The sequence below is a fragment of the Podarcis cretensis genome (assembly GCF_951804945.1).
Source record: "Podarcis cretensis genome assembly, chromosome: 15".
NCBI lineage: Eukaryota > Metazoa > Chordata > Lepidosauria > Squamata > Lacertidae > Podarcis > Podarcis cretensis.
In genome coordinates this window covers 3,954,894-3,981,612 of record NC_137185.1, presented here as the reverse complement: position 1 = coordinate 3,981,612, position 26,719 = coordinate 3,954,894, and the positions used below count along the sequence as shown (strand labels likewise).

The 26,719-nt window shown below is 49.3% G+C and overlaps 1 protein-coding gene across 1 annotated transcript in view; it reads right to left on the bottom strand.

The window, feature by feature from the left end:
• The window catches only part of DOC2B (double C2 domain beta), a 125,217-nt gene extending 98,808 nt beyond the window's left edge, over positions 1 to 26,409 (bottom strand). The window contains exon 1 of the mRNA XM_079955771.1: positions 25,663 to 26,409. Within this exon, the coding sequence (XP_079811897.1) occupies positions 25,663 to 26,032 (370 nt within the window). The 5' untranslated portion in view covers positions 26,033 to 26,409. The remainder of the gene's footprint in view (positions 1 to 25,662) is intronic.
• Positions 26,410 to 26,719: the final 310 nt, after the last annotated feature.

Below are 26,719 nucleotides of genomic sequence, written 5' to 3'. Positions count from 1 at the left end.
GCTTTGCCTGTCTCTCCGCAAGGCAGCCAGTCAGCCAGCCTGTGGAACAATCCCCCTTTGACCCTGCAAAATGGAAAGTAACTATCCCTGGCTTCTTCCATTGCTCTGGGAGGCTGGGGTGTGCATGGTTTGTTTGTTTTTTTAATTGGATGACAGCCCTTGGCAAAGGTCACTCCATTTTGGTGGCATACCTGCTGCCGGGCCCTGATCCTGCACGGCTGCTGGAGCAAACGATGGTGTGTTTTTTCCGGCTACTAAGCTCCCAGCCCAATGGAAGGTGGCAGTTTCCCTCTCCCCCCCCCCCTTCTGCTAAACCCTCTGTGATGCTAAACCCGGCCTATTAAAATTGGATGGGGGAGATCAATCCTCAGGGCCTCGTTAAGATTCCCATTACGGCAAGCAAACAGCAGATTTATTTTCCAGTGTTTTGCAAAAGCGTCTCCGGGAGGACATCCTTTGAAAATTGCTCTGTTTATATGGAGATGAGGCCTGCGAGGTTTAACCAGACACACACAGAGACACGGAGACACACATAGGAAGAGCCTTGCTGGGTCATCTGAGTGCAGTGGCAGCTGTCCCCGCTGGCAGATTCCCAGTATTCATAGGTAGACTGCCTCTGTCACTGGAGGCTCCATGTCACCATCACAGCCAGCCGCCATTGAGAGCCTTACACTCCATGAATGTGATTAACAACTGGATTCGAACTCAGCTGCCTGCCCGAATTGTGCCCATACTAGGGGACTTTTGGAAAGGTGGAGGCTAGACCATTGGAGGGAATGGGGCCTGCTCCACCAGCCTCAGTAGCCCCCACCCGCCTGGCTTCTGACTCCCAGCTTGTCCAAGGGGTGGCACTGGCTGGCAGCTCCCTCCTCCTCCATTTCAGTGGGGTGTTTGTAGAGCACATAGGAAAAGAGGATGAAGCTCCATCTGTAAGAGGTTCTTGCTCCACCTACACTGGGAGTTGCCTAACACAGAGTCAGGTCATTGCTCCATCTAGCTCAGTATTGCCTACACCAGAGGTCAGCAAACTTTTTCAGCAGGGGGGTGGTCCACTGTCCCTCAGACCTTGTCGGGGACTGGACTATATTTTGGGCGAAAAAATGAATGAATTCCTAAGCCCCACAAATAACCCAGAAATGCATTTTAATTAAAAGGACACATTCTACTCATGTAAAAATTCCCGGACTGTCTGTGGGCTGGATTTAGAAGGTGATTGGGCCAGATCCAGCCCCCAGGCCTTAGTTTGCCTACCCATGGCCTACGCTGACTGGTAGCAGCTCTCCATGGTTTCAGACAGGGGACGTTCCCAGCCCTACCTGGAAATGCCAGGAATTGAAAGATGCTCTCCTACGGAGGTGTGAGCCTTGCCTGCTTCCCACCCCACCAGTCTCAATGAGCACCACCCTCTTCTGTTCTGGAATGATCACATGCAGCCTTCTATTTGTGTGCAAGCGAATGAATGCCAAGCGTAAATCCACAGGCTGGGTTTGAAAGAAAGGAGAGAATTGATTGTTTGTTTTCAGCCCAGGAAGATGGTGACAATTCCCTCCACCCTCAGGTGAAAGGGAAGGCACTAGTCTCTGTTCAGCAACACACGCGATTATAAAAGGAACCAAAACATTGAAGCAGATGCTCTTTTTTATGTATCTACATTTCCTTTCTCTCTCCCTGCCTTGTTTTGTTTTTTTTTTAAGGAAAAAAGTGAGCAGAACTGAGAAATGCAGTCTGTCTCCCTTGGCAGGAGAAGAAGGCAGCCTTTGGTTTGTCACGGCTGCTGAGCTCCTCATGCAACCCCCCCCCCCAATGCATTAAGCACAGTTTCACAAAGCAAAAATGGGCCAATGACGTGAAAGGGGTGGGATTTGAGAAATCGCAGCAATGTGATTGGAGGACCATTATAAAGAATATCTACCCCGCTCCCCCTCCTGGTCTGAAAGTTTGGGCCAGAACACTTTGGAACCAACTTTTTAGTTTTTTTTTTTTCAAGTTTCTGGTCCTCATGGATGCACCCAGTCACACCCAGGGGGGAAATGTTTAGCAGCTGTTTAGTAGTTTGTTGAACATCTACAAACTTTAATCCTTCCTCATTTATCCTGCTACTCCTTCAATGGGGAGTGGGTTTGAGATGGTCAAACCATGGTAGGTAGGTGAGTTGGTGGGTCTTGGGGTTGGCTGACGTGGGTAGGTTAGTAATAATAATAATAATAATAATAATAATAATAATAATAATAATTTATACCCTGCCCTCCCCAGCCAAGGCCGGGCTCAGGGCGGCTAACAAGCAATAATAAAAACAAGTTGACAGATAGTAGACAGAACCTTTCTATACAAAATGAGATGTGGGCAGGAATGTTTTCCAGATATTGCAGAAGGGTCTCATGCTCTTAAAGGAAATAAAGACTTTGGCAACGGGAATGAGGGAAGTTGGGGTTTCTCCACCATTTTAAATTACTTAAGTCTGAGAACCTCTGAGTTCACTGAACCCTTGATGAGCTTGTGAAATTGTCATTGACCCCCAACCCAAATGAAATAATTGATATCTAATCAATGTGTAAGGGACGCAGGTGGCGCTGTGGGTTAAAGCCTCAGCGCCTAGGGCTTGCCGATCGAAAGGTCGGCGGTTCGAATCCCTGCGGCGGGGTGCGCTCCCGCTGCTCGGTCCCAGTGCCTGCCAACCTAGCAGTTCGAAAGCACCTCCGGGTGCAAGTAGATAAATAGGGACCGCTTACCAGCGGGAAGGTAAACGGCGTTTCCGTGTGCAGCTCTGGCTCTGGCTCTGGCTCTGGCCAGAGCAGCAATGTCACGCTGGCCACGTGACCCGGAAGTGTCTCCGGACAGCGCTGGCCCCTGGCCTCTTAAGTGAGATGGGCGCACAACCCCAGAGTCTGTCAAGACTGGCCCGTACGGGCAGGGGTACCTTTACCTTTACCTTAATCAATGTGTATTAATTACCCATCACCACTGCTAGGAATCATGCAGAAGTTCCTCATTGCCAAGGGAGGTGCGCTCTGTATGTGCTCATGCCCTTTATTTCTGAGGCTCATAGTTTTTCAAATTATTTTGGGGGGATTAAACCTCATCAACTTATTTTCCACATGCCTAAGCCCATTTGACCCCCTTGGTCTTACCGTAATTCACCCTTCTGCACTGTTCCATCAACCCCAGAGAGTCAGTACCAGCCAATTTGGGAAGCCTGGACTTAACATTTTTGGAAAACTAACCCTGCCCAACTTTGTTCTGACACATGTAAACTCATTTAACAGCTGTGACTTCTCCCTTGTGAGAGTTGAGATTTTCCTACGCCCATTGCCTCCCAAGGCAAGGCAGTTCAGGACCCTGGACAGAGCACTGTGGAAGCTGCTGGTTGTAGCAGCCTCCCTCCACCAGGGGGAGCTATTGCTTCTGCAGAGTGTGGCTGGTCTGGTCCTGCTTTTGGTCCCTTGCCCTCTGAAGAACTGCCTGCAGACTTAAAGGGCAATTACCCCATTCCACAGCCATTGGCTCCTGTCGCCTGGGGCAGGAAGGATTGCAATGGCCATGTGCCATCCCCATCTAATAAGCCCAGAAACACACATTATCTGGGCTGGAAGGCCCTGGGGTGGGGGATGATAGCACCTCCTTCTGCGTTTTCTTCCAAGTTCAAGGGCTAAGGGATTAAGGCCAGAGTAGTAGTATTAACTACATCTACTTATTACGACTAGCAGTTAAGCATTTGCGCAATGGACTTCTGCAATCTGGATGACCAGGTCCATACATATCATGTGCACTTGTGGTGTGTACATCCTGAAAAACTCAGAATGTGTTTATTTTGGGAGCCAAGAGGCTAGTCCTCAAGGTTGTGAAGAGAAGTAAGAGAGGAGAACTGCATTTATTAAATGTTTCCCAGTTCCCTGTATAGGGACTTAAGAAGAGCCCTGCTGACTCCTCCTGAATCCGGAGGTTGCATATAGTCATTGTGATTAGCAGTCACCCTTTAAGGTTCAAAATTAATTTGAAAAATAGAGCTTCTCTGGTTTCCTTTCAAAAGCCATCTATGGCAGGGGGCAGGCTCAGTGCGCCTGTGTGGACAAGGCATTTTTTTTGTGGGAAAGGATAAGAAATAGAGTGAGCATTGTGCAACAGACCCACTGAATGGTGGCTGTTTTCGTACAGTGTTCAGTGAGATTTAGGTCACATCCACACCATACATTTAAAGCACTATGATACCATTTGAAACAGTCAATCTCTTCCTCCCTCAAAGAATTCTGGGAGCTGTAGTTTGATGAGGGCGCTGAGGGTTGTCAGGGAGACCCCATGTCCCCTCCCAGAGCTACGGTTCTGAGAGCGGTTTAACAATCAATCCCTCAGCAGCTTAACCTAATTAAATGAGGTGTTAAATGAGGAGAGGATCAGAACTGTGTACACACCACCTGGAGAGGAAAAACCAGTGGGAGATAAATGTGATAAATAAATAAAACGAAACTGCATTCCAAAGCATGTAGGCGGAATTTGCACTGAAACGCAGGTGAATTTTCAGAAGGGGAAGAATTGCAAGCTAACGCAGAAACACAGAGAAGCTGTGGGTGTAAATGGACGGATCCATCCCCGCAATAGCCATATAAGAAAACCTACTTCGGCCGGCACAAGCTCTGAGGCAGCGCAGCTTAAAGGCCCCTCTGCAGCCACACGCCACAGACCATCTGCTCCTCTCGCACCTTCGACAGGCTTGCAATCGCCCTTGAGTGTCCTCACCTCTGGCTAAGCTTTTTTTGCATAAGAAGCTCTGATCCTAAGCAAGGAGGCAGAGCTCAGGTGATGGATGAGTGGAGAATCAGTGCTAAGGGATTCCGCCCTCCCCACGCCAATCCCAAAGTCACCTTGAACCTCCCAGCTGCTGCGTGAGAGAGGACTTAGCCATTTTGCTCTTTTTCCGACTCGGCCAGGCCAGAGCGCCTTCAGCGATGACCCACATTTCACAAGTCGGCCTAGCATTGGAAGAGAAGGGTAAAATCCGGCTGGGTGCAGGGCGGTCGGACTCTCCTCCCCTTGTAAGGATGGGTGAGAGGGCGTCAAAATGTTGGAAGATTCAGGATAGATAAAGAAAGGGCTCCTTCATGCCACACACAGCTAAACTATGGAACTCCCTCCCACAGGAGAGAGGGATGGCCACCAACTTGGAGGTAACAACGCTTCTGAATTCCTGTTTTTGGAAGCCATGGAAGAGGAGATTGCTCTTGTGCTCAGATCCTAGGTTTCCCACTAAGGCACCTGGTCAGCCTTTGTGATAATAATAATAAAATAATAATAATAATAATAATAATAATAATAATAATAATAATAATTTATTTATACCCCACCCATCTGGCTGGGTTTCCCCAGACACTCTGGGTGGCTTCCAACAGAACACAAAAATACAATAACCTATTAAACCTTAAAAGCTGCCTTCAGGTGTCATCTAAAAGTCTGGTAGTTGTTGTTCTCTTTGACATCTGGTGGGAGGGCGTTCCACAGGGCGGGTGCCACCTCCGAGAAGGCCCTCTGCCTGCTTCCCTGTAACTTAACTTCTTGCGGCGAGGGAACTGCCAGAAGGCCCTTGGCGCTGGACAGGGGGCTGGGTTAAATAGGCCATCACATACCCTCCAAGTGTCCCGACTTTCCAGGACAGTCCCGGAATTACGAAAGCCACCCCAGCTTCTGATATGATTCTGGGATGTCCCTATTTCCTCTGCCAGCGCTGCCACGGCCGAACTCAGGGAGGAAGATGAGCCGACGCCTGTCCCGTTGCCTCTCTACAGCCTCTGCTGCCAGCCGCCTCCCTTGGGCAAATGGTCGTGGCTGCTGGAGAGCCAGCGAGGAGGAAGGGAGGCTGAGGCCCAACCCTGCGTGCCATGCTGGTTCTGCGGGGCAGGCAGAGGGCAGAGCCGTCCTGGGCAGGAAAAAGGGGGGAGCAGAGCAGAGGGCACAGAGTCTTGATTTAAAAAAACAAAAACACTTTGTGCATCCTCTAATCTTAAAAGGTAAAGGGACCCCTGACCATTAGGTCCAGTCGCAGACAACTCTGGGGTTGCGGCGCTCATCTCGCTTTATTGGCCTCAGGAGCCGGCGTACAGCTTCCAGGTCATGTGGCCAGCAGGACTAAGCCGCTTCTGGTGAACCAGAGCAGCGCACGGAAATGCCATTTACCTTCCCGCTGGAGCAGTACCTATTTATCTACTTGCACTTTGACGTGCTTTCGAACTGCAAGGTTGGCAGGAGCAGGGACCGAGCAATGGGAGCTCACCCCGTCACGGGGATTCGAACCGCTGACCTTCTGATCGGCAAGTCCTAGGCTCTGTGGTTTAACCCACAGCGCCTCCCTCCTCTAATCTTACCTCTTTCTAAAATTCATTTATTGTCATGTGCTTTTCTTCTTGTAGGTCTACCAAAGAATAAAATAAAATTGGGATTTAGGGTTTTTCTCAGGCTGGCATGTGTGTTGTGGCCCATTGTAGTAGTAAGAGGAAATGTGGATCGGAACATCAATATCCTAACATTCTCCACTTTCCCAGGTAACACATAGCAGATAGCGAAGGGTCGACACCTGTTTATCTCCTTTACACCACAGGATGGAGAAATTCAACAGGCTGATGGTAAGAGGAAATACTCTGCAGGGAAGGGGGACACACACAAAATTGGGGGGTGGGTTGAGGAGGGCCAGTCGGCGGGAAGGGAGAAATGTCCCTTTGTTCATCTGAGGAATGTTGGAGGGTGTGCCATCAAGCTGATCCAGCAGTACTCTTCTGACCTAAGGCCCAAGGACCAGACAGAGAGGCCTGGACCTCTGTGACACAGTTCTGTACTGATGCTCACAAGAGAAAACGTCCATGCCAGACATTGTTTGAAAAGCTAGGAAGTTTTGCCATTCAAAAGACTGGCTCTCGTCCTGCTACAGCCCTTGGCAAAGCACACACACACACACACACACACACACAACTGCCCTTCCTGCCAAGCTCCAAATTTGACATTAAGCCTCCGATGGTGCTTTTAATTGGAGAGGCGATCTTTTGAAAAGGGAAAAAAGAAGAAGAGAGGCAATTCGTTAAAAGTTAAGGAATAGAAAACCTGCATTGTCGGCAGGCCTCCAAGCCACTGCCGACTCCCCAGCGCTGACCTTTACATCGTACGATGTGGATGAAATAAAATATATATGTTGTGCTTACTCCTTTTTTAAAAAATCAGCACTAGGAGAGCTGTGAGGGACGGGGAAGGGTTGTGAAGGACGGCACTGCGCCTTCCACGACACAGAAGCGTAGAATTGTTGGGTTCGATAGAACCCTGAGGGCCATCTAGTCCAACCCCCGACTTAGGACTCGAACCCACAACCCATGAGACTCTTTGTCTCATGTTCTGCCAACTGAGCCATTCCAGCTGGCCCATGGATGGCTTTAGAAGAGGATTGGGCAGTTTCATGGAGGATAACGCTAACAACAACTTTTAGCCACAATGGCCCTACTCTGCCTCCATAGCTAAAGGCAGCGAAGCTTCTGAATTCTTATTGCTGCAAACCACAAAAAAGGAAAGGGGTGTTGTGCTCAAATCCTGCTAACAGGTTTCCCACTGGCCTGATCCAGCATGCTGTTCTTAGATAGATAGAGATAGAGAGATAGAGAGATATAGATGATGATGATAGATAGATGATAGATAGATAGATAGATAGATATAGATAGATAGATGATAGAGATGATAGATAGATGATAGATAGATAGATAGATAGATAGATGATAGATAGATAGATAGTTGATAGATAGATAGATAGATAGATAGATAGATAGATGATAGATAGATGATAGATAGATAGATAGATAGATAGATAGATGATAGATAGATAGATAGATAGATAGATAGATAGATAGATAGATAGATATAGATAGATGATAGAGATGATAGATAGATAGATAGATAGATAGATAGATAGATAGATGATAGATAGATAGATGATAGATAGATAGATAGATAGATAGATAGATATAGATAGATGATAGAGATGATAGATAGATAGATAGATAGATAGATAGATAGATAGATAGATGATAGATAGATAGATAGATAGATGATAGATAGATAGATAGATAGATAGATAGATAGATAGATAGATAGATAGATGATAGATGATGATGATAGATAGATAGATAGATAGATAGATATAGATGATAGATAGATAGATAGATAGATAGATAGATAGATAGATAGATAGATAGATAGATAGATAGATGATAGATAGATAGATAGATATAGATAGATGATAGATAGATGATAGATAGATAGACAGATAGATGATAGTTGATAGAGTACTCTGTACAACATTCTTGCAGACTTATGAGCTTGCATAGAGACCTACTAAGCAAACAGCCTGGGAGTTGTGGGGTTAAGGGAGCTCTGATCTACCCCCACTTTTAATTTTAATGTTTTTTCACTTTGTTAACAGGGCAGGCTCCCCTCTCCCCCTGAATCATCATCGGTCCATGTAAATTAGCGAGGGCACATTTTATGCAAATTTGGGCCACAGGTCTGTGCAACACTCCCCCACCCAGGGGGACCCAGGGGGGACCCAGCGACGCCCCTGCAGGGGTGTCTAAAATCCCTGGGCTGCCTCCCTTAGCTGTACCAATGTCCTCAGAGAGAGAGAGAGAGAGAGAGAGAGAGAGAGAGAGAGAGAGAGACAAGAGAGCTGGCGCCAGTGTTTTTGAATGCGACGCACGGCCACAGTTTAATACTTCCTGGCTGGGGTGACTAGTGCTCTGCTTTCCAGGGGGATAAGATTGAGAACCTTTGATCTCCACTGGCTGCCCTCGGCATAAACATTGTGGGAAGGGAGAGGGGAGGAAAGGAGAGACAGACATTTTTCACACACACACACATCAAAGAAAGAATAAAGTTTCCCAGCTGAATCTGGGTATTTTGCTCAGAAGGCAGCAGAGGTGTGGGGAATCTTTTCTTCAAGCCGAGGGCCACATTACCTCCTGCTCAGCCATCCGGGAGCCGCAAGCCCATGGTGGGCGGAGCCAGGGGCAAAAGTGGGCGGAGCAGCAGAGGTAAAGTTTACCTTAGTACTGGAGGCAGTTTTAGCACACGCTCATCTCTTTTCTCTTTAGCAATCACTCGTAGCCGAGTAAGATTGTCTTCCATAAACACGGTTTTAACAATGAGTCCGTAAGCGACTGTGGAGGCCAATTCTGGGGACATTGGTTTCCGGGCAGGAGTTGATCACGGTGTGGATTTGCCAGGCACCTTTGGCAAAGGCTGTTCTCCAACTGGAGCACTCGCAGGCCAGTGTTTCCCAGTTGTCAGTGTTTATGCTACATTTTTTTAGATTTGCCTTGAGACAGTCTTTGAACCTCTTTTGTTGACCACCAGCATTACGCTTTCCATTTTTAAGTTCAGAATAGAGTATTTGCTTTGGAAGACGATCATTGTGCATCCGCACAACATGACCAGTCCAACCAAGTTGATGTTGAAGAATCATTGCTTCAACACTGGTGATCTTTGCTTCTTCCAGTACGCTGATACTGTATTAGTTCGCCTGTCTTCCCAAGTGATGTGCAAAATGTTTCGGAGACACCGTTGATGGAATCTTCACTACACCACCAATTTGGGTTGGGGGGCTTTAAAAGAGGGCTGGAAAAATTCGTGGAGGGGGAAAGTCTATCGATGGCTGCTGTCTAGGAGGGCTGTGATCTGTCTCCGCAGTTTGAGGCTGCAGTGCTTCTGCAGGAGAAGGGAGTGTGTTTTTGTGTTTAGGTTGTGGGTTTCTGTTCGGGGGCACCTGGTTGGCCACCGTGAGAACAGCATGCTGGACTGGATGGGACACCAGCCTGATCCAGGAAGGTCTCTCCTTATGTTTCTCAAGACAGATTGGGCTGTGTGGAGAGTGAGAGATCTTCTTTGTCTGCAAACTGGCAGCCAAGCAAGGCTCCTGCAGATTTTTCCAATAACAAGAGAAACTGACATTTCTCATCTGCGGCGGGGGTGACTGGACACCTAGTTATTAATGCCTCCAGAATGAAAAAGGTCTGGTGGGATGCGGGAAAACCAACAATAACTCTCCATTTAGACTCCCGTTTGGCTGGGGCTCCAGGCGAGGAAGAACGAAGGCAAGCATTTGAGAATCACTGGGGTGCAGGGACGCTGGGGTGGGGAGGGCGACCCCCTGTGCCCCCAAGGAGAGACAGGCCTGCAATTCGTCTCCAGCCTGACAGGCGCTCCTTGAACAATATCTCTTTGCAAATGTGGGTTAAGACCATTAACGAGAGCAATTAAGTAATTAATGCGAACAATGGTAACAACATGTGCATTTGGACACAGAACCTCAATCCACTTTAGACACCGTGACAATGGTATTAATTATCTGTCTCGCGCTGGATGCAGCGGACTGAAAAAAAAGATCTTGTTGGCCTAATGCCCCCTCTAAATCCGCTTTTATTTTCATTTTCCTGTTTTCTCTTTCTCGCTCTCACACACAGAGCACACCATTTCTGGAGACCACAGTCTGCTATCAAGCAAGATTTGGGGCGGGTGTGTGTGACTAGCAGTGGAGTGGCAAATTCAGAAATGCTGGGTCCCTTCAAAGATTATGCAGTAATATTATAATTATGGGGCATGGGTGGTGCTGTGGTCTAAACCACTGAGCCTCTTGGGCTTGCCGATCAGAAGGTTGGCGGTTCGAATCCCCGCGATGGGGTGAGCTCCCATTGCTCGGTCCCTGCTCCTGCCAACCTAGCAGTTTGAAAGCATGTCATGTGCAAGTAGATAAATAGGTACCACTCCGACAGGAAGATAAACAGCGTTTCTGTGTGCTGCTCTGGTTCGCCAGAAGCGGCTTTGTCATGCTGGCCACATGACCCGGAAGCTGCACACTGGCTCCCTCGGCCAATAAAGCGAGATGAGCGCCACAACCCCAGAGTTGGCCATGACTGTACCTAATGGTCAGGGGTCCCTTTGCCTTCTATTATAATTAGGGCTGCAGTGCAACTATCAATGCAGATCTTTTATCTGTTTATCTAGGTTTCCAAAGTGGGAGGTACTGCTCCCAGGGGGGGGGGATGGGATTACCTGGGGGAGACACTAAGAGGCAAGGGGGAGGCGCTACATCAATTTCATCCAGTGGCGCTGAGTTCCACATGTCATGGGGGGGCTTCTCCCATAAGGCCCTCTGCTGCTGTAGAGAGGTCCCACAGGGAGGCCTTGAGGGACCAGACCCTCAAGACTGGGGCAGGGGGGGCTCAGCCCCATCCCCACATACTTGGGGGGGGGCTGAGCTGTCCTCAGATGCTGGAGGTGCACCTCTTTACCCTGGCCTTCAGCACCTAAGATATTTATTTTCAGGGTGCACCCTATTCCTGCTTTTGTAATTTGTATTAACTGTTTTTAAGACTGGATTTTAAAATGGCACAACGCGCCCCCCGGGACCTGATGGCGAAGAGTAGGCAGGAAATAAATTGAAAGCATAATAATGAACATTGCTTTGCAAAAAAAAATGTGCCTATTAGGGTGGATGTGTATTAAAATATCAATGGATTTTCATGAGGACTTTAAAAATAAATAAATCTCAAACTGATGTAGAACTATGGATAACGGAATTTCCGCTTAGAAATTGTGGGATTCCCAGAATCAATCCTATAAATTGATGGGGAGAGACCTGAAACTTGATGAGAGAGCAACAAGGAAAAGCCGCGTCTGCTGTTCCACCTGCTTCTGATTCTTGTCCCACTTGCCGAGACCTGCAAGACCAGGGTTCAAATCCCGCCCCCACTTGGCTACCTTGGGCCACTCACTGCCCCTCAGCCTACCTCACAGGGTCGTCGTGGGGATTAAATGAGGAGGGGGAGAACCATGTGGAGACCTTGAGCTCCTTGGAGAATAAGGTGGGATATAAAAGATGAAAGAAAGAAAGAAAGAAAGAAAGAAAGAAAGAAAGAAAGAAAGAAAGAAAGAGAGAGAGAAAGAAAGAACGAACGAACTGCTGGCACATGCTGTCCCCCCAGAGTCGCCACAAAGGGACACGGTACTTGGGCTGAGGAAAGGGTCCCATCTCTGTCCTCCAACCCAGAAACCTTCTCTCTATCTCAACCCTCAATGTACATTAGGGTTACCAGACGTCCCCGGTTCCTGGGTACAGTCCCCAGATTTGCAAATCTGTCCCCAGGAAAAGTGGCAGCGGCAGCCTCAGCAGCCCAGAGCCAGCCTGGTAGCGCAGTTGGCTCTGGCTGGCTTCAGGAGCTGCTCGCTGCCGCCGCCACTGCCAAAGCTGAACCGGGGACATCCGACAGTACAGATCTCCTGCCCCCTTTGTTTTGACAGATCAGGGGAGGCTCGGGAGTCACGGGGGGGGGGCGGTGCCCAGGAGGGGCGCAAGGTGCATGGTTTCTCTGCCAGGCAAGGTGCAAAGCCCTTCTTTTGCACCCTGTGAAACATAAATGCGCAGAGATTTTTAAAAAACTGTGCAACAGCCACCAGGCCATGACTCCTGAGCCTTCCCCAATCTCCTGCCCCATTCCTCATTTTGACTGATCAGGGAAGACTCGGGAGTCACGGGCCGGCGGCTGTTGCCCAGTTTTTTATAAAACTGCGCATTTATGTTTCACAGGGTATGAAAGAAGGGCTTTGCACCTTTATACAATATGCATGTGTGCTTGGGCCCAGGGTCTTTTGCCTCACCATCCCCACTACTGAATCCCTGTTGCTACTCAGCTAAAAAAAAAAAAGTGTCCCTGGATTCATTGGAAAAAAATCTGGTAACCATCATGTATGAGGGTGGCCACTATTATTCCGTGATAAAGGGCAACACTCTGCATGTGCTCCGAGGCTTTCTGCATTCTGCAACGACAGCAGAAAGGGCACACCGCCCAGTTTATTTGGAACACAAAGCTGGCAAGTTTTCAAAAGTCTAAGGTATCAGCCCAGCCACCACCAAGATAATCTGTTTTTGTTTGTGCCAAGAGGATCTGACAGGAACAGCTAGAGGAGGCTGATAGAGGCCTGCCTGGATTAGCTCTCTCTCTCTTCTCTCTCTCCCGCAGAAAAGACAGGATCAGTAACCTTCAGGCTGGCGGATGGATGGAGCTTTTGTTTAATGCCTTGTCTCGGACGACTCCCCACTGCAACACCTACTTTGGATTCCGCTTCTGCCAGGGAGCTCATTTGAAAATTCCCTGGATAAGAAATAAACAAGAGCAATGCAGACCGCGAACCTCCTTGCTCTTCGATCCTCCTGGAAAATGAAACCCTGCGGCTCACCACAATGGCTTCCCCACCCTCCCGGAACTTTCCGGAGAGGGCTTTCAGCAAAGTGGAGCAGCTTCTGGTGATAAGAGCCAAGCAGAAAATAAAATGTTTTCTCCTGACATGCGGCTGCTGCATCCAAGTGCAACTGCATATAGGGAAATGCAATTTTTTTTAAAAAAAATGACCCTGCAGGCTTTGTTAGGCATTGCACGGGGGCCCGTGCCAGAACAGGGGGCCCCACGAACAAGGACCTCCACCTCTTCCTCCTTCTCACCATTGCAACCTGACTGCTTATCTGCCTCTCCGCCTGGTCCAGCAAAAGCGGCAGATACCCCTGCCGGCTTGCCCATTGGCTGCCTGCTTGGTAAGCCAGCCAATGGGAGCAAGGAGGAGGAGGGAGCACGACAGCTGGTGACGGTGGCAGTGAGGCAGAGTGGGACTCACCAAGAGTGTTTTTAGGCCCTCCAGAAACCTCAAACCAGGCCACCATGGAAGCAACCCTTGTATCTTTTCCACCACATTGACCCATGAGAAGGAGATATGGACAGACAGGTGTACAGTGGTACCTCAGGTTACATACGCTTCAGGTTACAGGTGCTTCAGGTTACAGACTCCACTAACCCAGAAATAGTACCTCGGGTTAAGAACTTTGTTTCAGGATGAGAACAGAAATCGTGCGGTGGTGGCGGGAGGCCCCAATAACTAAAGTGGTAGCTCAGGTGAAGAAGAAGAGGAGGAAGAGGAGGAGGAGGAGGAGTTTGGACTTGATATCCCACCTTTCACTCCCCTTAAGGAGTCTCAAAGCGGCTAACATTCTCCTTTCCCTTCCTCCCCCACAACAAACACTCTGTGAGATGAGTGGGGCTGAGAGACTTCAGAGAAGTGTGACTGGCCCAAGGTCACCCAGCAGCTGCATGTGGAGGAGCGGGGAAGCGAACCCAGTTCACCAGATTACGAGTCCACCGCTCTTAACCACTACACCACGCTGACTCTCATTTTGTGTTCTCTTTTCCCTTCCTCCCCCGCAACAAACACTCTGTGAGGTGAGTGGGGCTGAGAGACTTCAGAGAGAAGTGTGACTAGCCCAAGGTCACCCAGCAGCTGCATGTGGAGGAGCGGGGAAGCGAACCCGGTTCCCCAGACTACGAGTCCCCCTCTCTTAACCACTACACCATGCTGGCAAGAACAGTTTCAGGTTAAAAACAGACCTCCGAAATGAATTAAGTTCTTAACCTGAGGTGCCACTGTACATCCAAGACATTTTGCAGGCTGAGTTAAAGTAGGCCGTTCCCTAGACAGGACGGATGAGAGGTTGCCTGCTCTCGATGGGGTTACACTTCCTCCAAAGGAACGGGTATGAAATTTGGAGGTCCTTCTGGATCCTTTGCTGTTGCTCGAGGATCAGGTGGCCTCAGTGGCCCAGAGCGCCTTCCAACAACGTCGGCTGGTGGCCCAGCTGTGCCCCTGTCTAGATGGGGACAGTCTAACTACTGTTGTCTATGCTCTGGTAACCGCTAGGCTAGATTACTGCAACCAGTGCTGTTTTTTGTGGGGGGACGCAGGGGGACGTATACCCCTAAACATTTTGTGAATCTAAGTTTGGCTTCATTGAGGGGCAGTATTTCTATATGAGTAGGAAAATGAGAGTACCCCTAAACATTATTTTTAGGGGGGGAAAGCACTGACTGCAACACATTGGCCTCTGAAGACAGTTCGGAAACTTCAGCTGGTGCAGAATTTGGTGACCCGGTTGCTCACTGGAGCAAGATGGTTTGAGTATATCTTGGCTCAACTACACTGGCTGCCAATTAGTTTCCAGGCCCAATTCAAAGTGTTAGTTTTGACCTATAAGGCCTTAAACAGCTAAGGACCACACTCACTCTCAAGCGAAGTCTGCTTGATCTTATATCATTTCCTTTTTGACACTTCTAGCAAGTTTTTCCTTTCTGAATTTCCTTTTGATACCGTTGCTTCCTTTAATAGTTCCCCTCTTAAAAAAACAAAACTTCAGTTTCATTGATTCCCACCCCACCTTTTCAAGATTATGAGCATGCATTTTTTATTCCTATTTTGAGCCGCCTTCAATATTTTACAGAAAACCGCAGGAGATCATAAAGAAACTGTTCAAAGCCAGAACTGGATTGATGAGACATACGTCGAAATCTCGTCCACCCCCTATTTTATTTTTTAAAAATGAGGCATTCCTGCTTATCGGTCTGGCTTGCGACAGGTGAAGATTTAATCAGAAGGATTTCCAAAAATACTTAATGTTCCACAGAGCACTTATCAATGCAGCGCAGTCCGTAGACGCAATTATATTCTGCGGAGTTAAACAGTCCCCTGGTGTCATAAGCAATTAGACTTCCCACATTTTCAATTTAAAGATGGCCTTCACAAACTCTTCCCTTCTCCTGCCCCTTTTTTATTTTTTATTTTAAATTATATTCGATTCCCGGAACGGAGAATGAAAGGGAAAAATAAAGAGACTGTATATGAAGAGAGATGAAAAGAATTGGCGACCACTCGGGATTTGGGGGTGGGGAAATGGGAGGGGGCTGGAGAACCAGGACTGCATAACAAAACGGATCAATCCAGAAGTGGGAAGCCAAGAAGGATGAGCAAAAGGGAGAGACGCACTTGCAACACCGAGATAAGAAGAGGTTGCTGGATGAGGCCCTTCTGGTCCAGCATCTTATTCTCACAGCCAGATGCCAGTGCGAATCCTGCAGCATTCTCCCCTCCCATAGTTCCCAGCAACTCATATTCAGCTGGATCGCTCTATTGGTTAGAGCATGGTGCTATTAATGCCAAGGTTGCAGGTTCGATCCCCAGAAGAGACAGCTGCAATTCAGGGGTTTGGACTAGATGATCCTTGGGATCCCTTCCAGCGCTATGATTCTTTGATTCACTAAGCGTTGCTGATTCTGACTGTGGAGGCAGAGGACAGCCATCGTGGCCAATGGCATCCTTGATCTCAGCCACCATCGCTGTGTTGAGAGTGGGTACCAGGAAGCTCAGGCAGGGGCCGGGGAAGTGTCAAATGTGGCCCTCCGAGGCTCTCTATCTGGCCCTTGGACCTCTCCTTGGCCAGGCCCACTGATTCGCACCATCCTTGGTTGTTTTTCCTCTCGCTGTGCCCCTGACTTATCCTCTGTCGGAAGTCAGAGGATAAGAGGATAGAGAGAGGACATGTGTTGAAACAGTGCATATATAAAAATATTTTTAAATGTTTGTTGCTCCACCCACTTTTGTCTCTGGCTCCACCCACCGCTGGCATTCAGCCCTCGGGAAGTTGCTCAGAGGGGAATGTGGGACGTTAAAGTTTCCCCTACACTGCGGACACCAAAGAAGCCATCCTGCTTTAAGAAGGGTGGGGACCATGAGACATTGGCACAATGTGGAAGGAAATGCTTCACCCCAAACCAGGCATAGGCAAACTCGGCCCTCCAGATGTTTTGGGACTACAACTCCCATCGTCCCTAGGCAACAGGACCAGCGGTCAGGGATGATGGGAGTTGTAGTCCCAAAACATCTGGAGGGCCGAGTTTGCCTATGCCTGCCCTAGACTGCCCTTTCTCCTGGGACTTGGGTAGCAGTCTGCGAGGTGGAGGACTCCAACTCCCATAATTCCCCTGGCCATGGGTCACGCTGGCTGCAGGGGTGAGGAGCTGCCTTTGAACTCCAACTCCCATCCGCAGCAAAATAAACCCCCATGTGGCCAGTGAGGACAGCTGATGGGAGATGGAGTCCTCCAACATCTGGAAGAACCCCAGATGTTCCTCATTCTTACTCTCAGAGAAGATGGATGCACCTCGTTTGCGAACAGGCTTTATTTTTGTGCCTCTCGGATAGGCCCAAACCGCAGGGATAAACAGGCGCATATAAATAGCACCGGGGGCCATTTGCCAACGAAATGCTTCTCACTGAAGTATCGAAATTCTTCTCTAAAAACTTCCTTTCCTTTCTCTCTTTCCCCCTCCCTCCTCCGTCCGCAATTCTTTGCTTCTTTCATTAAGTTGTTGGATTAGCAATCTGTAGACTCTGGATCTTTTGAGATCATCAACAGCTGCTAATGAATATTTTACACACACACACACACACACATATATTAGGAAGATCTTGGCTGCTTAATTATCAGGAGGAGGGGGCTCAGAAATCTTTCCTTCTCCACCTCCAGCTTTTTTTTTTCTTTTTTTGCTGAATCATCCCAAGGAGATATTGCTCAGATACTTCTCCATTGGAGGTTGCCCTCCAGTCAGCAGCATCCCTGCTCAGAAAGAGAAGGCAGATTTACCTGCCATCTTGCCAAAAATACTTGCTGTCAGGCCTGGGTGGGCTCTTGCCTGGCTTGAGAAGAGGGGAGAGAACCGTCTTCTCCCCAGCGTCAGATCTCCATGCCGGTTCTGGTGTGGAGCTGCACCTGTTGAATTCCTGACTACCGCAATCGTCTTAAAAGCACAGGAGCCCTGCTGGGGGAGAGCGAGGTGGCAACCTGGCCATAACTAATACGTGCCACTCTGAACTGCCAGTCCTCATCCTATGCCAGGGGGAAAAACCCACAACCAAAGCCATCACAAACAAAGAGCTTCATCTCAGGCCCTTTCTGTACAGCCTGCACAGAATTTTACCGCTGGAAGGGCCCCCCAGAGGATATCAAGTCCAACCCCGCGTCCCAATGCAGGGTCTGCAATGACAGCATCCTTCTCAGGTGACTGTCCAGCCTCTGTGTAAAAAGATCCAGTGAAGGAAGGAGCCCAGCCTCCATCTGTCCCACAGTGGACCACATCAGGATGCATCTCTGAACTTTCATCCAAAATCTGCTCCCCTGAAATTCCTGGGCCCTTGTTCTTAGAGATGCCAGTTCTCTTGGGCTTCTTTGTGAGACCAGGACTGCTCCGTTTGCACACATAACACTTCATTCATTAGCAAGAATAGGAAAAGAGGAGGACAAAGAAAGCAGAACCACCAAAGCAACCGCCGACATGAGAAACTGGCGTGATTTTTGCAAAAGCGCCATCAGTGGGAAACAGGCAATGAAAACAGTGTGATGGCCGATTTGTGCAAATATGGTATAGAAAAGCACATGTGTGTGTAAATAGAGAGAGAGAGAGATGTATGTGCATATAGAGACATTTGGGTTGTTTTGGAATATGTTTGCAAATTCAGATAAAAGATGGTGTGACAAATTTATATTTATTCCTTATGACGACTTTCTTTATATTTTTGTAACCATGTAAGCCTTTTCCTGTTGCAAGCCACCTTGAGCATGCTTTTAACGACAGAAGGGTACCATACAAATAAACAATGATGACGACGTGCATATAAACACACTCTCACACGTGTGCCTAAGATTGTAATGTGTGTAAGTATGTAGATATAGAAATGTGTGTGTGTATGCATATCCGCACACACATATGTGTTTGTTTCTGTTGTGTTAGTTCAACGTAACATCATACCACTCCTTTTTCTATTTAATCACAGTGGTTCATGATAAAGCAGCAGGAAAACCTATTCTTTGAAAAAGTGGGGAGCTGCATTTAGAAGGTTGTGGGGAAGGGGGTGTCAGGAGGGGCGAAGACCCATTTCCCTCAATTCTCGGGAGCCCCAGATTAGAGCTTCTGTCTCCAAGACGTGCTAAACAACAGCTGTTTCCCCAGGTTCCATCTGGGACTACTACCTTCCAGGAAGTTGAGGACCGGGAAGTCCATTCTCCTTCAATTCCAAGCAGTGTTTGGGTTTTTTAAGGCAAATTACTGCTCAGCGCGCTTCTCCTAGCAGAAAAGTCGCCCCATCTCAGCAGGCACCATCTGGCATGTTACCAAACATTTAATCCACACCAGGGCTCCTTGCCTGCTCACTCTCGCCTGCTCACAGCCTCCCAGAGGCGCATTTTGCCTTTTGATAGGGTGGGGCTCTTATTTTCCCACAAACACACGGCAATGAAATTAAGCCACACTGGGCCCCTTCTTCCAGGGGGGTAGGAAACGCTTCCTTCCCCCAACATCCAAACCCCCTCTGGAAAAAGGTTCAAAGGGGATGTTAAGATACTAGCGTTTTCGCAAATGTGTTACCTTTCATGTTTTAGCCTCTCAGGGCAAAATGGAAAGAGCTAGCACTGTGCCGAAATGACTGACAATTTGTCGCAAACATTTCTGGCACCGCCAAATGCCTTTTCGCCACCCTCGCACTGCCAAGGCCTTCCTTGCAGAGACGCCTGCTTGTTCCTTGCCCTCAGCGACATTGCCACGTGGCCAAATCCAGCTGGCAAGGACAGGATCCTGCACTCCAACTGGCCACAAAACCCGGTGGTGGTTTGCATCTACTATGGGATCCCTGATGGGCTGTGGAGTTGCTGGGATGTGATCACTGTAGGTTCCCTGATAGGCTAGGATCACCCACGCAAAATATTTCAGGAAGGATGAAGCAGCAGCAGCCAGGGAGAACTGGTTCTGAGCAATGCTGGGGAAAGCTAGATATTCCACAGCACCTAAGTGTTTTCATGAATGGTGCTGGGAACTCCTTTCTACCTGAAAACCGAAACTCAAGGATTTTCAGAGCAGCTGCAGAGAGCTGTTACCCTGGCAGAATGATCGCTGGCAGCTGCCTGAAGCTTTTCCTGTTAGAAGAACCATTTCTGCTTTTCTCCCTTTTATTTAATATAAACCACTTAACTTCTATCTGCACAAACAAGATCAAATAAGCACCTTACAGTAATGTCTCGCCTAGTCACCTCCATATATTTTGCCTGTCTTTTAAGGTCTGTAGGAGATCCATTCTCTCTGATCTCCTAAGAGAGGCAGGGAAATATTTTGAGCTCTAAGAGGTGCATCTCCTTCTGGGCAAACTTCTGAGGTGGGTGGGGCCAGAGGCAAAAGTGGGCGGGGCCACTCATGTAAATTTTACCATTACAGCATAGGCTACTTGCTGCACAACCTTCTCTCTATCTTGCATCCAGGGAAGCAAGAGCTATTATCCGAGCTCCAGGGCATGCTTCCAGCCAGGCAAACACATTCAAGGAGGGTGTGGCTTCTGGGAGGAGGCGTGGCCTGGGAAGAGGCCCAAGGGCCAGAGAGAGAGGAGCGGAGGGCCACAACTGGACCTCAGACCAGAGATTCCACACACCCTAAGAAGCCATTCTCATGCTCATCCTCAGTAGTAAAAATAATGTGCATCTCAAAATGAGTCAAAACTGGAAGGGGGAGGGAAGAGTCAATTCTCAAATCCTTAAACCCACCCCAGTTATATTAGGAAATTGCTGTCTCAGAGAGATTCTCATCCAGCTCTAGCAAATTACTTCTGCAAAGTGGGGCTGCCCCACTCAGGTGGACCCATTTATCCTCTGGCACACGACTTCTGTCAGTGCGGACTGTCACCCTAGAGTAGAAACTTGCCTAATTCTGAATCCAGTACTTCTACTCTCTGGTGAAGTTGGATCTTCACTGCTTCTCAGAGGCCAGAAGCACGTCCTTTTAAAAAATGGATAATGCAAGATCAGTTCTCACATGCGAAACAGGTCTCTAGGCAATGCAACGCTTTTTTGGTTAAGCAGCTGAATGTGTTGAGGCTGAGAAGCATCTTGGATTGAAGCAATTCAGAAGCCCCACCAGTTCCACAGAAAAATGGTCGCCAGGTATTTTCACTGTTTGGCTTCCTACGTATTTGGAATGTGTGTGGAGCTGCGCCAGCGCAGGAGCTCCACCTGACTCTGGGTTGGGGGGCACAGGGCTGCAGAGAGCTGCTCCCGCCCCCTTGTTAAAAAGCAAATATTCTGCCACTGCTGTAGCTGGAATGCATGCAGAGCACCTACATGTTTGGAGTGTGTGTGTGGAGCCTCATGAGTGCAGGAGCTCCAAGCGCCTGTCAAAACACTTGCAGCTCTGGAGCGAGTTGCACAGGCTGTCTATAGATGTTCCTGCCCCCTTGTTATCAAACAACTACAGTGTTTGGAGCGCTTGTGGAGCCCCAGCTATAGCATCTTACATGGTTTGGAATGCTCATGGAGCTGCAGGAGTGCAGGAGCTCCACACGCCTGGGAAAAATGCATGGCTCTCTGGATTGAGGAGCAAAGGCTGCAGAGAGATTCTTTTTCCTTCCCTCCAAACCATGGGTAGGCAAACTAAGGCCCGGGGGCCGGATCCGGCCCATTTGCCTTCTAAATCCGGCCCACAGACGGTCCAGGAATCAGCATGTTTTTACATGAGTAGAATGTGTCCTTTTATTTAAAATGCATCTGTGGGGCATAAGAATTTGTTCATTTATTTTCTCAAAATGTAGTCTGGCCCCCCACAAAGTCTGAGGGACAGTAGTGCCCTGCTGAAAACATTTTCTGACCCCTGCATCAAAAAGCTTTCAGAATATTACCAAGTCATGGCAGAGGTTGGAGAACCATCCGTTTTAGCCGTCCTCTTCCAGCACTTCCAAGTATCCCAGAAAAAAACACTCAATTGGAACAAACCCACTTCCGGCTTCTGACAGCAAGTGCCATGTGCAGATCATGTGCAGGACTCCAAAGGTGTGAAACTGCACCTGGCCTCTCTCGCAGGACAAGAACAGGTCGGATTAACTTGGTGGATTTGAAGGGGGAGAGAACAGCTTGGCGTATCTTCCTCCCAGGGGCGTAGCGTGGGTTGTCAGCACCCGGGGCGAGGCAAGTAATTTGCGCCCCCTAACCCATGGATTTGCGCCCCCTAACCCGTGGATTTGCGCCCCCTAACCCTAACCCCCAGATGTGGCACCCGGTGCGACCGGGCCCCCCCCTGCACCCCCCACGCTACGCCACTGCTTCCTCCTATGCTCTCTCCAAACCTTCCCACCTCCATTAGAGTCCTAGCAGCACAAGATTTCATTTTGCAGAATAAAAATTAAGTTTCTAGCCCTCTTTAGAAAAATGGTTGAAGATACAGGGGCAGGAATCTCCCCCTAGCAGCTGCTGCCACGAAATCTTCCCATTGGAGGCGCTGTGGATCAAACCTGCCGTTCGAAAGCATGTTCTCTGATCCTGAGCTAAAGCTGAAGCAGTTACAGTGCCAAACCTGTTTCCTCCCCCAGACCAGCCCTGCAAGGTAGACCACCAAGATGGGGGAAAACGAGGCTGAGCAACGTACTCAAGTGACTGCAGATGAGCAAAAATCTGACTCAGCTCTCCCATCAACTGACCCCTCACTGTATGTTTCTCCCTAGGTGGGAAGGACGGGCAGGGATATGAGAGACCTGATGGATCTGAAGAGCAGAGGGCAACCTATCAGCTTACCTACCTTCTCTCGCCTTCAGGACAGGTGGGGAACCTGTGGAGCTCGAGATGCTGTTGGTGTCCATCCCCCATCAGCCCCCAATAGCCCAGGATGATGGGAGCTGGAGTCCAGAAACATCTGGAGGGCCATTGGTTGTCCCCCCCCCCTCCTTCCACAAGCGCACATGGAACAAACATTCAACAAGTGACGCTTTCTTCCATCATGGGCTCACTCTGAGCATCACAGTTTGGATTTCTGCTTGTTAAGGCAGAGAAGCAGGCCTAGCTTAAAAAATAATAATATGAGGGTGGATGGGGAGGGGAACCTTTCTTCTTCTTCTTTAAATATAAATTTTATTAACATATAAAACATATACATGTACACAGTACACACACATAACACACTACCTTATTTTCATAACATAAAACATACCTACATTATATAATACCCACCTATACTGTACATATCAACATACCCACACACCTACCCCACACAGACACCCACCAAGTGACTTGACTTCCAGCCGTTCTTGTTACACTACTTTATTTTTCCAACTAGCTTAAACGCATTTCATTATTTCTTTAATGTCTTCTTTTATCTTGACATTACTCTCCTTTCGTTTTCTGGATTCACTCAATATCTGTCAGAAATTCTACTTTCCCCACATAAATTCTGATGTATTCCTTAAAGGTAGCCCACTCCTTATTCAGTTTTAGTACCAGATCTCCTCTTATCCTCCCTGTTAGTTCGGCAATATGGAAGTATTCCATCATTTTAGATAACCAGTCTGTTTTAGTTGGGACGCTGCTGCTTTTCCAATTTTGGGCAATCAATAACCTTGCCACCCTAGTTGCATACATAAAATATACATAAAATATTGCATACATAAATATTGGTCTGACCTTTTTTTTTTATTTCCTCCGACATGACACCTGGGAGAAAGGATTCTGATTTGGGGAGCGGAACCTTAATGCAGACAGAGTATTTTAAACCCCCTTGTGATTACCACAACAGCAGAGGCGGCCTCTTCCACACCCTTCAAAAAGGTCCGTCCTCCCTAAACTCTGACAATTCCCCCAACCCTTTTAAAAACTCCCATGTTTGGATGCCACACTGCAACTCTCCCTCTTCCCCCAAGCTCTTTCCTCCAGTCAAAATCAGCTGAAAAATACCCCCCCCCAGACACAAATATAGCTGTGATTCCTGCATCACAAGGGGGTTGGACTAGATGACCCTTTTGTCCCCTTCCAAATCTCCTGTTCTGTGATTGCCTAGCCAGTGCCTTGCATATGTGTCTGCCAATGACAAGAAGGCTTCTTCATTGAAGCAGGTGGCAGGGGCAGCAGGGTTAATACCCAGTCAGCTTGGGATGAAATGGGGGGGGGGGCGGAATGTTGTTTTCCTAAAAAAAAAAAAATTTAAAAAATACAACGCTCTGGTTATGCAAATGATTTCCTGCACCATTTGTACTACACCAGAGAGATCTCTCTTTCTCCCCATCTCACTGCTGGGAAGATGACAGCTTGGGAGTTTTATTCAGGCGAGAGAGAGAGAGAGGTGGCGGCGAAAGACCCTGAAATTCTTCCCCGGCTCAGATTTCTCCATCAGTGGACTAGCTGGTCTAGCACGCCTTGCATAGAAGGACCCCACTCTACGCCCCTTTACCCTTGCTCTCAAACCAGCTCAAACCTGCCGAGGACCCGAGTCGTGCCCCCCTCCCTTCCCAACACGGCCACACCAGGGAAGGCGATGCAACTGGTGTTTTTGAAACATCCTAGCGCTCAAATCAGAGGAGGGGGTGCGCGCAGGGAGAGGAGGGGGCTCCCCTCGCTTGTTTATATTTTGTCGAGCAAGGAGGAGCGAGGCGAACAAGCTTTTTGGCTGCATAGCGGAGGATTGCGGCTGTAGCAACGCCGGACCCCGCCGAGGGTGGGCTGAGTGTCGGGGTGACATTGGCGAGGTGGGGAGGGGGCTGAAGTCGGCAGCTTGAGGGCGGGGGTGGAGGAGGAGGGATGGAGGGATGGAATTTCGACACTGGGAAGAGGGGAGAGAGAGGGGGGGGGTTGGGTTGCAGAGGAAAAAGAGACCTATTCCCTCCCAAAAAATAAGGGAATTGTGCGTGCCTTGTTATGAGAGAGAGAGAAAGCGCCAAAGGGAGTGGGTGAAAGGAGTCATGGTGTTGTTTTAAAACGGAAGGAGGGAAGATGGATAAAGGAAATGTGCAAAAGGGAAAACGGATGGCATCGCCGGTGTGCCAGGCTCCGCTTAGTGCAATGTTTGTTCTGCCAAACTGGAAGAGTTTGACGAAAGCTCACGCGCCCTTGCAACAAGGGGTTGTTTTCTCTCTTCTGGATTCGGTGGGTGGCGGGAGGGGGGGAGACGACGAGGACAAAGCGATCCCTGCGATTGCCATCTCCACCGCTGTCCGTGCCAAACAGCAACTGGTGGGTGCAAGCCACCAGAGGGGGGGTGTCTCTTCCACAGCTCCCCTCCTGGTTTCTTCCGTGGGGCTGGCACAGGTGCGCAAGTGTGCGGGTGTGATGCTCCTCTGCGCAACCGGCATTTGTTTCAAGCAAGCTGGAGCAAGGGGGGGGTGGAGGGAGGCCACCCAACGGATTGTCCCTGTCACAGGTGACAGGCCGGCTGAGCTTTCAAGGTTTCCACTGACCTCCCAAGGCCAGCTTGCAGGAAACTCGGTCAAATCTAGATTTAGGACTGGGGGTGGGGGTGGGGAGCGTATTAGAAGGAAAACTCACAGTCAGGGATGGGGCAGAAATCTGACCCGGTGTGCATGTCAAGTTGAATCCCACTTTCTGAAATTTGCACTGATCTGAAATTTGCAATGCAGTTCCCCAGCCATACAATGTTTACCATAGAAATAAAAATAAAAATGCATTCTTTTAACAAAAAGCAGGCATAAAGAGGAAGATCTCAGTGGAAAGAACAAGGAATTTTATATCTGGAGGGTGCGGGGTGGGGGAGATCGCTTTCAAAAAATGAGTTTATTTGCACCAAACGCTGGTGAGGATTTAAAAAAACAACAAGCACATTTTGCAGAACTCTGGCTATTGGGGAGGGGAATAGAAAAACCGAAACTGACTGAGAGCTCTCGAGGCAAAACACTACCACCACCCAAACCCCAGAAGGAGGCTCTTGCGCACCCCCAGCCCGACTCAAGACCTGCGGAACTCACTGCAGTCGTCCGACTCGTAGCCCTCGGGGTCCACCGCCTCCGCCGCCTCCTCCTCCGGCTCAGCTCGCCGCTTGGCCGGCTGCTCGGCCGGCGCCTCGGTCCCGTAGGCGCCGAAGAGCTGGTCCACATCTTCGTCGTCCTCCCGGGGCGCCGTGGTCTCCGAGGGGCTGAGCGCCTGCTGCCCGGCCGCGGAGGGCGCCGTCGAGGAGCGCAGGCTGTTGCTGCGGCTGACGGTGGCCGGGAGCCCTCGGGGGAAGCGGGGGAAGTAATCCGAGATCTGCTTGATGGGTCGGATAGGTCCGGGGCAGACGTCAATGGCCATGTGCTCTTGGATGCTGATGGTGGTCCGCTCGCCTTTCCGGAGTGTCATGCATACGGCTCTCGGAGAATCGCCCGGAGTACGTCGAGGGGGACCGAGGAGAAGGCAGCAAAGGGGGCTCGGGGATGGAGGTGCGCTTTCCCCGCCGCCGGAGCCTTACGGGGTCCGCTGTGCCCTCGGGATCCCCGGGGATCTGATCATGCTGCTGGTTCCCTCGCGCGCGCTCTCCTTCTCTCTCCCCGTCTAGATTCACAGACACCGTCAGTCGGAGGAGAGAAGGCGCGGTGGGAAACCTGAGACGGATCAGATCGGCGAGGAGGAGCGAGGCGGGGTGATGTCACCACCTCGCAGCAACAAAAGCCGAGCCGGGGGGAGGAATTCAGAGGCTGGGGGGGCAGGTGGCCGGGCGAGGGGGCAGCGCCTCTCCCCTCTGGCCGCAGAGCCCTCTGGCTGCTGGGAAAGGGGTCTGGAGGGAGTCCTCTGCCTCGTCCGCCTCCTGCTCCTTTCCAATCGCTAACAGGAGGGGGAGGAGCCCAGGCAGGGAAGAGTTCGTGACTTTTTGCTTTGTTATTATTATTAAAAGAAACCCAACAATTTTGCCACTTGCCTGGTTTTTAAAAACACGCGCAAGGCAACAGCAGCGTCCAGGCTGACTTTCAGCCTCTTGCGCCTATGGCTCGCGGTCTGCAGGGTTCCATCCTGAGCCGCAAAGCGGGGAAACTCGGGTGGGTTTGGTTA